At 43.4% G+C, this 17905-nt stretch overlaps 1 protein-coding gene across 1 annotated transcript in view; it reads right to left on the minus strand.

The window, feature by feature from the left end:
* TG (thyroglobulin) overlaps window positions 1-17905 on the minus strand; it is a 141566-nt gene that overhangs the window by 50253 nt on the left and 73408 nt on the right. Inside the window, exons 32-37 of the mRNA XM_087706664.1 lie at window positions 11204-11338; window positions 10416-10580; window positions 9634-9856; window positions 6412-6499; window positions 3386-3545; window positions 656-855 (exon numbers count right to left, since the gene is read on the minus strand). Of these exons, the coding sequence (XP_087562790.1) occupies window positions 656-855; window positions 3386-3545; window positions 6412-6499; window positions 9634-9856; window positions 10416-10580; window positions 11204-11338 (971 nt within the window). The remainder of the gene's footprint in view (window positions 1-655; window positions 856-3385; window positions 3546-6411; window positions 6500-9633; window positions 9857-10415; window positions 10581-11203; window positions 11339-17905) is intronic.

Raw genomic sequence — 17905 nt, forward strand, 5'->3', positions numbered from 1 at the left:
GACTTTATTCACGCATGATCCTTGGACAGAGCTGAAAACTATGCACATGTGTGCATCTTTATGTATATACATCTCCTGTGATATTAAAATATTTTAAACAATTCAACACCTGTTTTACACTCAACTGGAATCTTATTTTTTCATGTACGTCTCAGTTGTTGTTCAGTTGCTAAGTCATGTCCGATCCTCTACGACTCCATGGGCCATAGCATTCCAGGTCCTCCTGTCCTCCAGTGTCTCCCACAGTTTGCCCAAATTCATGTTCATTGCATTGGTGACACTATCTAACCATCTCATCCTCTGCTATCCCTTTCTCCTTTTGCCTTCAATCATTCCCAATCTTTTCTAATGAAGCTTTTTTTCTCTCATTAGGTGGCCAAAGTTTATGAGCTTCAGTACCTGTCCTTATGTTGGAATTCATTGTTGGAATGTATCTTTATGAAGCCATTACAGTACTATTCAGCCAGTAGATGGCAGTGCTTGCAAGTTTGGATCTATGGTATACAACTCTATGCTCTTTTGTTCTGAGTTTCCTGTTACAGTCAAATAGTTGAGCAGTAAAGCACATGGTGACTGTGTTCTTTGCTTTCTCTGTGGTGCTGTATATAAACAGAATTTCTAAGACTTTACTCATCTGAAAATAAATAGGACTTACCATCAGTAGTGCCCTCTTGAACAGGATTGGATTCGAAGTTCTCTTAAGGAGGTGAAGGCTGATAATATCTGCTCCCCTGTCAGGGGCTCCAATTGTTATCTGTCCCGCGTCTCCCCCAAACCTTGCAATGTTCCTCCTTATCCATTGTAGAGCCATGTCTTGATCCAAAAGGCCCCAATTTCCACTTGCAACACTAGAACCTACACAAATAAATAAACAAAGGGTGGGTTGTACATTGGCACAAGAGATCAAAACAACTTACAGCGTTTCAAATATCTGGAAAGAAAGAATGTCGCATAGAAGATCAAGACTTTCCAGGAGGACAATTAGTTGAAAAAAGACTGTCTTAGCTCCTACCCTGTCCTTAGATATTTATAAGCCTGCATGTTTTGGACAACTATGATCACAACATATGATCATAGTTGTCCAAAACATGCAGGCTTAGAAGGAATAATATTTCGAAGTTATGCAAAGGTAAATTGTGACTGAACATTAGGAAAAGCTTTTTAAAGACAATAAGGAACAGTGTGCCAAATATGGATTTGAATAGCCAACCTAATCTTGAGCAGCAACAGATTTTTTTGCCAACGGTGACTAGCTAGAACGACCTTTACTACAGATACAAGAACAGAAGTAGCACAATCATTATCATGTAGTAAAAAGCATTTTTCACTTTCGGAGAAGCTGCTCACAGTCAATGTGGACCAAGGATTCCAACAGAAGAAAGTGCTCAGGATTGAACTGTGGTGTCCTTGGTCCTCTCGGAGTTTGGTGGCTTTTCTTGCAGATGTTTCATTACCAAACTGGGTGACATCATCAGTGCTAGTAAGTAGTGAGGTTTACTCTCATTATCCACTACCTACTCGCACTGATGGTACTACCTAGGTTGGTAAATGAAATTTAACCAAACTAAGTAGCAAGAAAACCATCAAACTCACAGAGCACCAAGGACCTTATTGAAGATGGACAATTTATGGAGGCTCTATGACAGTGATGGTGAACCTTTTTGGCACCGAGTGCCCGAACAGGAACGTGTGTGCATGCACATGCATGTGTGCGCACCAGAGCACCGGAAACCCGAAGGCCAGTTGGCCAGTGCACAGTGCCAGCTGGTCTTCAGGTTTCCATCACGTGCTGACCAGATAGACTTCGTGTATACTTGAGCATCGGAAACCCAAAAACTAGCTGGCCTGTGTGCTATGCTTGCTTTTTGGGCCCTTCTCAGGCTGTTTTCAGGCCGTTTTTGGCCTGAAAATGCCCCCCAAACAGCCTGAAAATGGCCTAAAAATGGGCTGGAAAATGACCTGTTTTTTGCCCATTTATGGGCCATTTTCTGGTGCTCTGGTGTCCGTGAAGACCAGCTGCACACTAGAAACAGGAAGAGTAGCTGGCAACAGTGCAAGTGCCCATGGAGAGGGCTGTGTGTGCCACCTCTGGCACTCATGCCATAGGTTCACCATCTATGGCCTCCACTATTATGTTTATGAGCTCCAGGTCTTCTCACAAATTCATATTATCTCAAATGGCTGACACACCATTGATTTATGTTCATTTTTCATTTTTTTCCGGGGGGGAGGATTAAAATACATTGCATTGTGTTTTAGCCTCCAATCCCCTAATCCTCTTGGTTGCTCTTCTCTGAACTTTTTCTAGAGTCTCAACCAGGGGTGGGTTTCTGCCAGTTCTAACCTCTTCTATAGAAGAAGTTTCACAAATCTACAGTGCCATTTAGAACCGGTTCCAGCTCCCTCCCCCAGCCATCCGCACATCATCAAGATGAAGAGCGAGAGGGGGAATTCTGGGAGTTGAAGTCCACAAGTCTTAAAGCTGTCAAGTTTGAACACCCCCTGGGAGTTTTTTTTTAAAGGGTTAGGAGTGCAAGGGCCTTGTAACTTGACAGCTTTAAGACTTGCAGGCTTCAAATGCCAGAGTTTTTGAGCCAACATTTTGGTTGCTAAACAAGAGCATCGTTAAGTGAGTTTCACCACATTTTACAAGTTGGCCACGCCCACCCAGTCACATGGTCGGCAAGCCACTCCCACAAAGCAGGCCACACCTATAGAAGAGGTTCTAAAAAATTTTTAAACCCACCACTGGTCTCAACATCTTTTTTATAGTGTGGTGACCAAAGCTGGATGCAGTATTCTAGCTGTGGTCTTACTAAGGCTTTATAGAGTGGTATTAGTACCTCACTTGATTGTATCCTTCTGTTAATACAATTTAGGCTGGTTCTTACCAAAAAATTCACAATATTTTTTTTAGCGGCCGATTTCCCCTTCTACGCCATTTTTTTTTTTTTTTGTAATCGCCAAATTTACAAAATTAGGTTCAGGTCACAACCAAATGGCATTGCCACCAAAGTTATGGAACAAAATATGGTCGTGACCAGAGATTCTCCCCAAATCATTGATCTGATATTTGCTTCTTGTTTTTTTTTTTTAAAGTCCATATAAAGTTTCCAATCGATCAAAAAGTTATTTGTCCATTTTTATCTGAGCAAGATGGTCAGTTTTCTCATTTCTGCAAACTCAATTAACTTTTTAATCCAATCCAATCCACTGGGGCTTTGTCATTGCTTTTCCAATTTTGTGCAAACATTAATCTCATTGCAGTTTCCAATACAGTATTAAATTCCATATTTCTTTCCTAATTCCATTTCCTTAAGACCCAGCTGGAATAATTCTGGTTTTATCATTAAAAGTCCTATTTTCAAACTGAGATACAACTCACCAGTGCTTAAAAAGCCAAAAACTCCTACACGGTAATTTGCAGTTACGACAATGAGATTTCCAACTCCGGCTAAGTAGGCTCCATCAAGGGCTGCCTTTTTGTCTTGATCATCAGCATTTAGGCTGTTGTGGAAGAAAACCAGCACTGGTAGATTCCCTCCCTGCCACAATAAATGATAGGTTTGTTGTTATTGTTGTTAATTGAAATATACAGTATTATAGTTGCTGCCCTCTCCCACATACTCTACGTTGCCACAAATACAAATTAATAAAAAGTAGTTTAAAACATACAGTCCTGTAGACAGCTCAGAATAAAACAATTAAACATTAACATCAATTAACAACTGAAACAGTTAAAGAAGCTGTGGATTGAGAACTAAGGTCAGCCATAAATAATATTCATTAATGTTGCCCTTATCTTAGCATTGCTAACTTGTCATCCTCATTGCAGCCAAAGTTGACCAGGGCCAAAAATATCTACTGTGGGGGAGTTGTAATTTTAACTGAAAATAGCAGAGGTTCCTAGTTTTCTAAGATGATCTAGTATACTTTATGATTCATGAGTAATTAATGATAATTTGGAAAAGTGAAACTTCTGGGACATTCTGGATCCTCCATACTCACAAGATCTTTCACTCCAAATCACTGACACCTCCATATTGTGTCATTTCAGTAAACAGAATACTGAAATCTTGCAAGAAGAATTATGCAAGAACATGGAATTCTCCTTCCCTCCCTCCTTCCCTCCTTCCTTCTTCCTTCCCTCCTTTCTCTCGCTCTTCCCTCCTTCTTTTTCTTTTTCTTTCTTTCTTGTTCTGTCCTTTTCTCTTTCCACTCAGATCATCACATTCAACATTGCATGGTGAACCCCAGCCTCTGAAAAAATTGCTGATCTATACGTTTCACTGAATTCTGAAGGGGCTACTAGATAAAGATGCAAAATTTTGTTCTGAGATGGATCTGCTAGGAAACACACTAATTCATGGCCAAGGACTTGCATTTGTGTGAAATTTAAACGTATCCTGGTTGTTTCCACAGATGAAGAATTTCCATTTGAAGTCACATAATTATGCCCCAGTAAAGTTGGTTAATTCTGAAGGGATTACTCTATTGTTTCAAAAACATAGTTCTCTCCAAAACCTCTTCATCTGATTAAATTGGAGAAAAAGCACAACAGACAGTTAACACCTCCCTCTTTTGTTTCTCCACAACCACTTCAGGGTTCAGAACTGAAACCCTTAAACGCCTGATTATGAACAACAGGAAAAGCAGAAAAACTGAGCAGGGCCTCGAGAGCTTTTTGAAGGCATGAATAAGGGGTGGTAGAGAGAACAGAGGCAGGAATGTAGCACCTGTCTGTGGCTTCTTATACCCAACCTATCTTTTCCTGAGATCATGGGATACATGACATGGGGCAATCATATAATGCTGGGGAAAGATGCAGCTGCTTTAAAGAGTCACAGACAGGTACAGTACCCATGTACGTTCTGACCCTCCTTTTGGTTTTTAAATCGAAAGGATCACATCCAGTGGTGGAACTTCCCCACTGCATTAAAAATCTAAAGCGTTTCCCAATAAGTCAGGGTCATCTTTGTCAGAATTTCTTGCAGAAATCAAATCCAGAAAGCGCACACAGGTAACTGATTCAGCAGGATTCATTAACTTCTCTTTATATGCCGAGGTGGCGCAGTGGGTAGAGTGCAGTACTGAAGGCCACTTCAGCTGAATTCAGCTGACTGTTATCTGCAGTTCAGCGGTTCAAATCTCACCGGCTCAGGGTTGACTCAGCCTTCCATCCTTCCGAGGTGGGTAAAATGAGGACCCAGATTGTGGGGGCGATATGCTGACTCTGTAAACCACTTAGAGAGGGCTGAAAGCCCTATGAAGCAGTATATAAGTCTAACTGCCATTGCTATTGCTATATATAATATAACACATGAGACACATATACAATACCAAGAATGGTTCTTCCAACGTGGTTTTCAGTTTAGTTCGGAGCTGCAGCCCAGTTCTTAGCTTTTTGCACAGATTCACAGCTACAGAGCTAAGCCACGCCCAGGCTCCAAAGGGTTTTAGTTCCCATTGGCTGACCTTCTTACTATGCCCTATTCCAGTTCATGAATATACTCTGACAATCTTTCATTGCATCCAGGTACAGGAATATCCTAATATCAGTTTCCATTCATCTGAAGTGCAGTTCAAAGTGTCTGAAGTTTGAGGAACATGAAATCATTGAGTCTGAAGCCACTTGATCACCCTCCCACTCTCTTCCTGCTCCCAAGTTCTCAGAACTGCTTTGAAAACAAACTATTCTGTTTTCTTGCAATGATACATAAGTCATGTGTATTTGCCTCCTTTCATTGTTTGTAGGAGAAGAGCAGGCACAGCTGGGGAAGGTAGCGTTAAGTGCATTATCAGCCTAGAGTCATTACATTGCCGCAAACGTCCAAGTCCAACTCCTCCTGAATTCTGTTGACCCTTATTTGGCACCAATTTAGTCTTGAACTTGTGTAGTCTAGTTCTTGTGTACGGTGTTAAGCAATAAATCTTGGAACTGCAACTTAACTCTGGTCTCGATCCTTTGAAGTAAAAATTTTTAACCTCCTGGCGCAATTTACACCTCTTTGTTTTTTCTATATTTTTCTGGTGGTCTTCCAACCTAATATTATTTATGTTAGGTTATTGCTTATGATATCATTTATGTGCAAAGGGAACTTTGATGATACCATTGCGGTGTCCATCTTGGCATTTTGACCACACTGTGTGGACACCCCTGTCTCCAAGATATTAGCCAGTCGAAAAGAGCTTCATAACGTGACACATGGACTTCTACACAATCAAAATCCCTAATGTTCAGGACTCCTAATTGCATCAACTGCTCACCCCCAAACTTCCTTTGTCTAAAGACGACCGTGACATTCCATGAGTATCTAAGCATAGACCCCAAAAGATCCCATCGTCAATGGGTTTAGCAACCTCATCTCTTGCTTCTTTCCTCAAAGTAGATTCCTGGAGTTCAGTACTTACATTGTTCTGCTGGACAAAGATGTTCAAAAACAAGCAATCTTCACTGACTGAAGAGAGGCTGTCATCGCCTGGCTGCCAGCAGCTCGCTCTAAAGATACAATAAAGTGCTTTATGATTTCTTTGAAGTCCTAGTGATCACGAAGAAACAAGGGAATAAGGTTGTGGATGTCATGCAAGATCAGTTTTACATGTAGAGCAACTTTAAGAAGTGTAGACTTCAACTCCCAGGATTCTCCCGATGTGAAGATGGGTGGAATTCTGGGGGTTGAAGTCCACACATCTTACAGTTGCCACGGTTGAGAAAAAACTGAAGTAGAGCAACCCACCCACCCCCATCTGAGTACCTTCCAAATGCATGACTTTAATTCCCAGAATTCCCTAGTCAGTGTGGTCAATGCTGATGATGCAGGAGGGGGTGCACAGGTAAACCCACCAGTGGCTGGCCAGGTTAGGTGGTCTTAATAGAATGGACCTTATAAATTCATATTAGCTTGGCTTTTTCATTCTAGTGCCCTGGAGTTCCAAAGTTGACTTGTAGCTGGAGTGAAAACTGGAGTTCAGATTTTGGCGTGTGAACACGCTGAACTCGATGCATCGAATAAACCTGTTTCTCTCACCTTCGTGGTCTCAAGTCCTGGTCTTTCGTAAGTAGATTACAAACCTCAATCTGCTGCAACACTGAGAATTCTGGGAACAGACATCCTTTCCTTTGGAGAACATGCCAAGCAGAGATTCGTTGAATTCCTATTTTTTTTTAACCATGTGTTCTGACCTAGGTTTCCCCAGAAGCACTTCAGCTTCAACCACAACAATACACAGGCAAACAATAGATACAAACTCAAGGTAAACATCTCCAAACCCGAATGCAGAAAATACGACTTCAGCAACTGAGTGTTCAATGCCTGGAATGCTCTACCTGTTGTTACATCCCCAAAACCCCTAATGTTAATGTAAGACTGTCTCTTACGTTGACCTCACCCCATTCCTAAGAGGTCTGTAAGGGGCATTCATAAGGGCACCAGCCTGCCTACCATCCCTATCCCACTGTCTCCATTCATTCGTACCTATTTGCTGTGTTCATATTTATGTTTATACTTATACCTGTTATCTTTTACTTGTTTGACAAACTGCATAAAATAAATAAATGAATAAAATAAATCATAAGTCCACAGACTGAAGCATTATTAACAAAGCATTATATGATTAAACGGTGAAAGCATTATTAATTTAGTAAAGACATAACAAAGAATGAAGTGCGGCAGATTACAGCAATATTACAGGTAGGTCAGGGGTGGGTTTCTCGCCCCGTTCCAACCGGTTCAGTTGGAACGGGGCCGAGGGCGTCCTCGTGCATGCGCACGGCGCACGCATGCGTACTAGCGTCTGTGCGATGCTCCAGCTGCTCCTGGAGAATCGTGTAGGCGCTGTATGCGTCCTGCGCATGCGTGGAAGCGCAGAACTCGTCAAAACCGGGTAAGGAGCGCGGGCGGGCAGGTGGGCCCGTCGCCGTAAGTAACTTCTGGGTTTGCCGACCAATCGGTTCGCAGGGACCACCGCGAACCGGTTGAAACCCACCCCTGAAGTAGGTCCTTTCAGTATCTTTTTAAAATTTGATTTCTTGCATGAACAACTCCAGAATTATCAGTTTCAAGTAGTTTTTCATCAAGAAGGAAGGCTTCTCATTTATATCTAATCAAGGGCTGATCTCTGAAAAATCCTGCACCATTACCGAAAAAAAATAAAGAAGAAGAAAAAGGAAGACACCTGTCAGTTCACATCTCGCTTCTAAAGACCATAACAATAGACCCCTTTTTTTTTCTGAAGCAAAGGAATAGAATAAAGAATGACAATGTGGCTCAAGAGAACATACACCACTGTTGTGGGTCTTAACTGCAAGGCACTGCGCACCTGGATGAGCAAGATGTGGCCTCTTTTGTGGTAAACTGTAAGCACAAACTGGTTGAGTTAATGCAACCCACACATCTCAGGTGCTTAAGAAATTAGGTCACCCAAAGCGAGAGTAACCATCCAATCATACAAGGCAAGGCCTAATGGAAAAAAAAATATTAAAAAAAGATTACTGCCATTTTTGTGAATATTTTAACGTCAAGCTTGAGAATTTGGTACAATTGCTTTCCATCTAGGGAAACTCCAACACAGGCTGAACCATGTCCTTGCCATGTCTCTTAAGTAAAATAGTGCAGTTGTTAGGTAAATCGTGTAGCTATTTAAAAAAATCCGGCTTCCTCAGTAGAGGGATTCAAAAATGTTAGCAACCCGTTCTCTGCCCGGTTGCTAGGCGGGCATAGCCATGGTGGGGGTAGCCTACTCAGCCTCTTGCACCAGGGTGGGGGGCATTTTTGCCTTCCCCAGGCTCTGGAGGCTTTGTCTGAGCCTCCAGGAGGTCAAAAACGGCCTCCCCTGGGCTCCAGAGGCTCTCCGGAAGGCGAAAACGAGCCTGCTTTCGGACTTCTGGTAGATCTGTCTTTCACCCTCCAGAGTCTTCCCCGAACCTCTGGGAGGGTGAAAACAGTCTCCCCTGAGCTCCAGAAGCCAGAAATGGGCTCGTTTCCATACTTTTTGTACTTCCAGTAGGTCCATTTTTCACCCTCTGGAGTCTCCAGAGGCTTCCCTGAGCCTCCAGGAGGGCAAAAACGACCTACCCCAGACTCCAGAGGCCCTCTGGAGGCTGGAAACAGGCCTGTTTTGGACTTCCAGAACTTCTGGTAGGCCCATTTTTCATCTTCCCAGACCCTCCACGCGGGCCCTGTAATTACCTGTCATGATGAACAGGCTGCGTGGAGACTCCTGGGAGGGAGGGGAGGGGTGGGCAGATCCAGACAGTGTTTGTAACAACTGGTTCGGCAAACCAGATGTAAAATTAGCATCCGGTTCACTCAAACCAGTCCGAACTGGCTGAATCCAACCCCTGGGCTTCCCGCATTGGCTTGGCTTGTCAGAAGCCATCTTGAAAAGTCATACATGACCCTGGGATGCTGCAACCATCATAGATACTTTCTGGTTGGCGAGCACCCAAATTTTGATCATGTAACCTAACAATCATGTCACTTAATAACTGTGGCAGGAAAGGTCGTAAAACAGGACAAAATTCACTTTGTCTCACCTAGAAACAAAAAGCCTGGGCTCAATTGTGGCCATAAATACTTTACAATATCTAAGAAAGTGAATATTGGCTATTCAGGTGGTTCTTGGTCTTCTCACCGGGTTGTGGTGGCATTCCAGAAGTCTATCCAGGTGAAAGGCTGTGGAGGATGGAACCGATTCTCTCCCACCGGAGGTGCTGCATATGGAACCCCAAGGAAGCTTCCAATGCTCTTCCATTCAGAACCCACTTGAATTACTTGAGAGATGCCCAACATGGTCCCTTGTGATGGGATCACTACTGAAGGCTCATAGTTTCCTTCACCAGTGGCTAGGATCACACCTGCACAGAGATGGGGGGAAAAACCTCTTTGAGCTCTAAGCCTAATGATGCAGGTTTCAATCTGGGGTCTATTTGTTGGACTAAAATTCATCATGGCCAAACCTGCTTATAATCCAAGAGATGCAATGACTATTACAGAGACTCTTCTATAGGTGTGGCCTGCTTTCCAGGTCCACTGGTGGAACCTCTTCTAACCGGTTCGGTAGATTTGACGAACCGGTTCTACCGAACCGGTGTGAACCGGTAGGAACCCACCTCTGGTCCAGCCCATACATTGTTCAGGATGCTCCTAACAAGAAAACATCTACTTTGTTGTGTTGTTCAGTGTATGCAGTTCCTGCCTTCCTCTGTGGTTTTCATCCATCTCTTTGATTGGGGCCAGCTTTACTGTATGTATTCACTTTTAGTCTTCTATTCTTAACCAAACTTGGCATTGTTCAACAGCTTCTAAGATCCACTGCCATGCCTGGTTTATTTCCACTGTGTCTCCTGGTTTTGTGTTTCAGGGAAAGCAAAGATTAGCAAATCAAGTCTCCTTAATCTTTTGCCACCTACGCACCTTGTTTTCGATAGATGTAAGTAGCCGGCTCCTTGAGCAAAATACGACAGCGGTGGCCTTGTAGACTCAAGGTACAACTCTGGGTTTCTGGGTAGAATACACATCGTACTGCTGATGGCAACGTTTCAAGTGTGGTCACTCGGCACAGGTTGTCCTTTGAACAGACTGTAAAGAAAGAAATGGCCAACTGTGAATTGCACAGGCGGATAAAACAAAGGGCAGGTGAAAAGTGATGTTTTGGAGATTGAAATGGAGAATACAATCCATAATGGATCCAACCAGATTGGGAAATTTTCAGGCGGGCGGGCGGGAGGGAGGGAGGGAGGGAGGGAGGGAGGAGTGAGTAGTGGATGGATAGGGAGGATGGAAGTAGGGGTATGGAAGGAAGGAAGGAAGGAAGGAAGGAAGGAAGGAAGGAAGGAAGGAGTAGGGGATGGATGGATGGATGGATGGATGGATGGATGAGGAGGATGGAAGGAGTGGTGTGGGAGAAAGGAAGGAAAGGAAGGAAAGGAAGGAAGGAGTGAGTAGGGGATGGATGGGGAAAGAGGGGTGTGGGGGAAGGAAGGAAAGAAGTTAGGTAGGAAGGAAGGAATAGGGGATGGATGGATGGGGAGGATGGAAAGAGGGGTGTGGGGGGAAGGAAGGAAGTTAGGAAGGAAGGAAGGAAGGGAGGGAGGGAGGGAGGGAGGGAGGGATGGATGGATGGATGGATGGGGAGGATGGAAGGAGCGGTGCAGGAGGGAGGAAGGAAGGAAGGAATCATTTTGGAAAATAAGCCATCTTACCTGAGAGACAAAAATCTTGGATGGCAGCAAAGTCACTGGAAAGATCTCTGCTGATCTGAATGACATCAAATTTAGAAATGGAAGGATCTAGAATAGTGGAGGTCCTGTCCAAACTCTGCCATTTGTCCAAGGTCACTAAAAAGAAACACAATGCAGAAATTCAATAGGAGGCTTCTTGAGAAGCATAATTTATATTTGTTGGAATACAAGATGAAATAATGGATCAAAGGAGCCAAACAATCAGCGGAATATGCGAGTCGCAACTAAGTAAAATCATAGGAAATTGTTGTCAAGAAATATGTCTGAATGTTCTACTGAAGGTTATAATTATTGTTATGATTAATTACCATCTCTCTAATGGTCTGTAACCTCCCTTGGTTCTCATCCTTTTATTCAATCCTTTTGATTTAATGAGCCCATAATCCCTTGCTGTGCGGAGTCTGGGCAATTGAATGGAGCTAGCAGTTTGTTTTAATGGCCAGATGCCTTTCCTGTCACCAATGCAGAGTTGTGTCCAGCAGATATATTTTTCAGGGTGCCGAGAGAGAGAAATGTATCTGCCTCTACCTAGGATCGAACTCACCATCCTTTTATTCAAAGTCTGGGGGAAATTCCTCCCACACAGAGGTCTTTCAATACAGACAATCCTCAACTTACAAACCATTCATTTAGTGACCATTTGAAGTTAACAGTGACACTGAAGAAAGGGATCTTTTTAACACTAATGACTGTTGCAGCATCCCCATGGTCATGTGATTAAAATTCAGACACTTGACAACTGACTCATATTTACGACGGTTGTAGTGTCCCGCAATCATGTGAATCACTTTTTGTGACTTTCTCCCAAAAAGCTACGGAGGAAGCCAGATTCACTTAACAACTGGGTTACTCAGCTGAAGGTGGCTCAGTGGCTAAGACGCTGAGCTTGTCAATCAGAAAGGTCAGCAGTTTGGCAGTTCGAATCCCTAGCGCCACATAATGGAGTGAGCTCCCGTGACTTGTCCCAGCTTCTGCCAACCTAGCAGTTCAAAAGCATGTAAAAAATGCAAGTAGAAAAATAGGAACCACCTTTGGTGGGAAGGTAACAGTGCCCCTTCGCTGTTTAGTCATGCCAGCCACATGACCACGGAGATGTCTTCGGACAGCGCTGGCTCTTGGGCTTAGAAACGGAGATAAGCACTGCCCCTTAGAGTCAGGAACGACTCAGTGCAGGGGGAACCGAACCTTACTCACTTAACAATTGCAGTGATTCACTGAACGTCTGTGTCAAGAAAGGTCACGAAATGGGGCAAAAAAAAATCACTTAACCACTGTCTTGTTTAGCAACAGAAATTTTGAGCTTGGTTGAAATCATAAGTCAAGGACCATCTGTCATCTAGTCACCAAGAAACGGGACTTCTGCCTTTGTGAAATAGTTAAGAGACTTTCTCATTCTGCTAGAAAGAGTTTAAAAGGGCTGCCCATCCAATCTCTTTTGACTTCCCATTTGGTAGAACATTTCACGAAAGGCTGCTTCTTCCGGCTATCGGCATGATTTCAAGGAAAGTAAATCACGGTTCACATCAGATCCAATCAACTGTCTTCCCTGGAATGTACAAAAATTGAACAGCCCCCTTGGTTTTATTTCTCGTTGTATATTTGTTTTTCAAAAGCCACACTTTAATAATTAGATTTAAAAATAAAAACAGAAGGAGTATTTTACAGACTCTGGGGGCGAGGAGGGGGGGGGGCGGTTGCCATAAAAACAACAACAGAAGTGGAGCCTTCCCAAGGATAGGAATTTAAGAAAAACAGTTTGAACAATAATTACACATCAATTTTCCGCAGTCTGAGTTGCCAGTTCCAACAGCGCAGAAGTTATTTGTCTAGCTCCAGACCCAAATCTGAAAATGACTACTTATGCTCTTGAAAAGAAAAAAAAAACCCGAAAAGACAGACAACCTTTATTTTGGATCTAATGTCAGCCAAGGATGTCTGGACTATCTTGCTGATTTTAAAGTATGTTTGGTTTCGGATAATAAGTCACTCACAGTCACTTGTGCTGACACCATCAACCTACCAGGATTTCGTCACAAGAGTCCATCCAGACAGAAACCCAATATTTTTACTGTTGCCTTTGTTATATTTGTGTTTTTATTTGTGCTGATAAATAAATAAAGGAAGACTAGTATAGATCTATTTCAAGCTATTTAGCTCTCATCAGCTAGCCATATCCTTACTGGGATTCGAACCTGTGCTCTATTGCCTCCCAGGCAGGGAGTTAACCATTTGAGCTACAGAGAACGACTCCTTTTATCAGCCAGCCAGGGTGGGAGGTATATACTTAAAGTCACAACCCCTGGTATGCCCAAGTGTGGGAGGAAGGTCACACTTCCACTCTCTGTCATTAGGCTCGTCACAAGAGTCCATCCAGACAGAAACCCAATATTTTTACTGTTGCCTTTGTTATATTTGTGTTTTTATTTGTGCTGATAAATAAATAAAGGAAGACTAGTATAGATCTATTTCAAGCTATTTAGCTCTCATCAGCTAGCCATATCCTTACTGGGATTCGAACCTGTGCTCTATTGCCTCCCAGGCAGGGAGTTAACCAGTGGAAGTGTGACCTTCCTCCCACACTTGGGCATACCAGGGGTTGTGACTTTAAGTATATACCTCCCACCCTGGCTGGCTGATAAAAGGAGTCGTTCTCTGTAGCTCAAATGGTTAACTATATATCTGAGGTTTTCGCGGGTGTTAGGCAGCTGATAACTGGTATACGGCTCTGGCCCCTCTCTGCCTCCGAACCAGATCCCTCATCAGAGCCTTCCCCAGACTCCAGGACTGGCCCATGTTTCTCCCCAACCTCCTCACTGTCCGAATCTGCTGCCATCTCCATTGGCCACTGGCGGGCCACAACACCAATTAGATCTTTGTGATCCCACTGTGAACAGTGATACCTCTCTTGGTGTCTATCGTATTTCACTAGATTTTCCATTTTAAAAAAATGAAAAGCTAGCATGCTACAACGTGCCTAGTGGCTGAAGGACTAACTTCGGATACTATATTTACTCTCTGTAATTCTTCCAAGCCACAGGCATCTTAAACAACATAAAAGTGCTGGGTGGCTGGAACTCAGTGCTTTTTTAAAGAATGGTGTCCATCTGTCTCCAATAAAAGACGCAGTGAAGTTGGGATAGAATTCTGAGGAATTAAAGGGAAAAGAAGAAAGCAACATCCCAATTTTCCTTCTGGTAGATGAAATCTCGAGAGAGTTTTCCAAATTTCTCAAAGGCATCCACCAAGCCAAAAAGATGGGAGTTCCCCAAATAGAATTTTGGCGAACTTAAATGGATCAGAAGTCAATGTTATTGCTCATCACCTGATGGTAATAGGAATATCAGCCCCGTATCTTCTAGCTGGGCCAGCACTAAACTTCTAATGTTGACTAGAACTTTTGGAAGTTGAGAAGATCTGAAGGACTATAGAGATTCTCCGTCATCCAGGTCATGGTTATCCCAAAAAGTGCTTTTTCAAGAGACAACTGGACTTCTTGGTTTTTCTTTGGAGTCGTTTTGCTTCTCATCCAAGAAGTTTCTTCAGCTCTGACTGGATGGTGAGGAATGGAAGGATTTATATTCCTTGCAGACAGCTGGTCATTTGGTTTGAAAGAGGGGTCAAAAAGGCCATCTATTTCAAAATTGAACAGCCCTCTCTCAACAGAATACAATAGCTATTGTCACTTTGAATGTACACTAATTGGCACACATTAAAATGAAATTTTGTTGCATACAGAGAGGGAGGGATACGGCATCATCTATCTTCAGTCTACAACACAATCCTTTCAATAGTTCCAAGAAGGCTCCACATTCATTTGCACTACTCAGGTGACCCCGAGATGACCCAGATTAACTTCCAGGTGGCCTCTACAACTCTGGATGCAAATGACAAGCGGTCTGCAAGGCATATAAAATATTTCCATTCCTAACCATCCAGCCAGAGTTGGAGAAGCTTCTTGGATGAGAAGTGAAACGTCTTCAGAGAAAAAAACAAGACAGACCAGTTGCCTCCTGAAAAAAGCACCTTTGGGACAAGACGTGAAGGAGTATCACTTTGGAGAACACTGCTGTACAAGATGATTTGCAAACACCTATACCTGTCAAGATGAGATGTCTTATGCAGTCCTCTATGGGCTTACAGAGAAGATTCTTCCACTGAATTTTCTGGACTTTGAGCCAGGAATTCATCTCTGGAATTTACGTTCTGGGTAATGTGGATTTTAACTCCCAGAACCTTCAAGTGCCAAGGTTGAGAAACACTGCTAGAGGGACAATAAACTGAACTGAAATATCAACTGCTTTTAACCATAGCAATAGCACTTAGACTTATATACCGCTTTACAGTTCACCGACAAATGCGCGCTCGACAAAAGCGCGCTGACGAAACTGCAGCGACAAAACCGCAAGGTCAAAATCGCGGCGATGAATGCGCGCAGAAGCACGCCTTCAAGAAACAACTAATAACAACCTAATAACCCTACCCTAACCCTAATCCTAATCCTAACCCTAACCCTAACCCTAACCCTAACCCTAACCCTAACCCTAACCCTAACCCTAACCCTAACCCTAACCCTAAACCTAAACCTAAACCTAACCCTGAACCTAACCCTAGCCCAAACCCTTACCCTATCCCTTACCTTAACTTAAATCGCACCTTTGTGGGCGTGGTTTTGTCGGCGTGTTGTTGTGGGCGCGTTTATGACATCGCGGTTTTGTCAGCACGCTTTTGTCGGGACACACCACTTTACAGTGCTTTACAGCCCTCTCTAAGCAGTTTAACAGAGTCAGCATGTTGCCTCCAACAATTTGGGTCCTCATTTTACCCACCTTGGAAGGATGGAAGGCTGAGTCAACCGTAAGCCTGGTGGGATTTTGAACTGCTAAATTTCAGGCATCCAGCAGGCAGCAGAAGTAGCCTGCAGTACTGCACTCTAACCACTGCGCCACCGTGGCTTTTCCATTTTATCTGGCATTGCCATGCAGAACAGAGATGAGATCGCTATTGTTCATCACATTTTCATAAAAGGAGGCAGGGAAGCAACTAGCTTTCAGAGATCTAACCGTAGGAGCACTATAGCAAAGGATTTTCCTGGAGGAAATCCTAGCAGATCGTATTTACTTTCCTGAACCTGTTACACGCCAGGATTTCTGCCAGTCTTGCTGGAGACGTGAGAATACTGTATGACAATACGTATGTACCACTTTCCTGAAATCTTTGGCGAGTAATAACTATAATCAGACCTCGGCACTTTACCCACCAAGCTGTCATTTGAAAGAAAGAAGAAACCAGCCAACATTGACATGAAAGCAGACTAGATGTTTATCTGGACGCTAAAATAGGTGGCTTCTAAATAGGGCGAAGCCTTCCCCTTCCAAATCAGTAGTTCCAAACCACAGCAATCCCATAATAAGTCTCCACTGCTCCACATTCCATGGTCCATTTGAGATTGTAGACCTGGGGAACTTCCGCTGAATGAATGTCAAAGATGCAATTATTGCTAATTGGAAAGTTTTCCCAGATGACCCCAAAGATGCTTTTTCAGGAGGCAACTGGACTTTCTGGTTTTTCTTTGAAGAGGTTTCGCTTCTCATCCAAGAAGCTTCTTCAGCTCTGACTGGATGGTGGGGAAGCCAAGGATTTATACTCCTTGCAGACAGCTGGCCAGTTGCAGTCTTTTAGAGAATCACTGAGGCCACCTGGAGGTTTATCTGTGTCCTCAGAGTCACCTGAGCAGTGAAACTAAGTAGTTTCAACAGTTCCAAGAAGGCTCCACACCAATCTGCACTACTAAGGACACAGATAAACCTCCAAGTGATTCAATGACCCTCTAAAATGATGCAAATGACTAGTTGTCTGCAAGGGATATAAATCCCTTCCATTCCACACCATCCAAACGGAGCTGAAGAAGCTTTTTGGATGAGGAGTGTCATGTCTTCAAAAAAAACAACAAAAAGTCCAGTTGCCTTTTGAAAAATCACCTTTGGGACCACCGCATCCTGGATGACTGAGAATCTCCACAGGCATTTTCCTAGTTGAATTTCCAAGTTGCAGAGGACAAGAGCTGTGTTAGCTCAACAGGAAGTCCTGCACTTCCATTCATTGAGGACTGTTGGAAGTCACATCAGTGTGGACAAAAGTTAGTTATGAGCCGTCCTTCCACTTACAATCTTCACAGATCCTCACAATTATGGGATCATGATTCTGGTGCTTAACAACTGGCATGTATTTATGATGGTTGCAGCACATGCGAACACTAGTGGTCCCTTTCCCAGCAGGCTTCCAGCAAACAAAGTCAAGGGGAGAAGGCCAGTTTCCCTTAGTGGCGCAGTGGTTAAATGCAGCACTGCAGGCTGACTGCTAGATCAGCAGTTCAGCGGTTCAAATCTCACCGGCTCAGGGTTGACTCAGCCTTCCATCCTTCCGAGGTGGGTAAAATGAGGACCCGGATTGTTGTTGGGGGCAATATGCTGACTCTGTAAACCGCTTAGAGAGGCCTGAAAGGCCTATGAAGCGGTCTATAAGTCTACTGTTATTATTATTATTAACGACTGCATGATTCAGGTAGCAACTGCAATGATTTGCTTAATGACCAGGGTGAAAGAGGTAATAAAATCAGGTGTGACTCGCTTAATGACCATATCGCTTAGCTATGGACGTTCCAAT

The sequence above is a fragment of the Thamnophis sirtalis genome, unplaced genomic scaffold, assembly GCF_051295495.1.
Source record: "Thamnophis sirtalis isolate CommonGarterSnake01/CBP01778 unplaced genomic scaffold, rThaSir2_p1.2 scaffold_2, whole genome shotgun sequence".
Classification (NCBI taxonomy): Eukaryota; Metazoa; Chordata; class Lepidosauria; order Squamata; family Natricidae; genus Thamnophis; species Thamnophis sirtalis.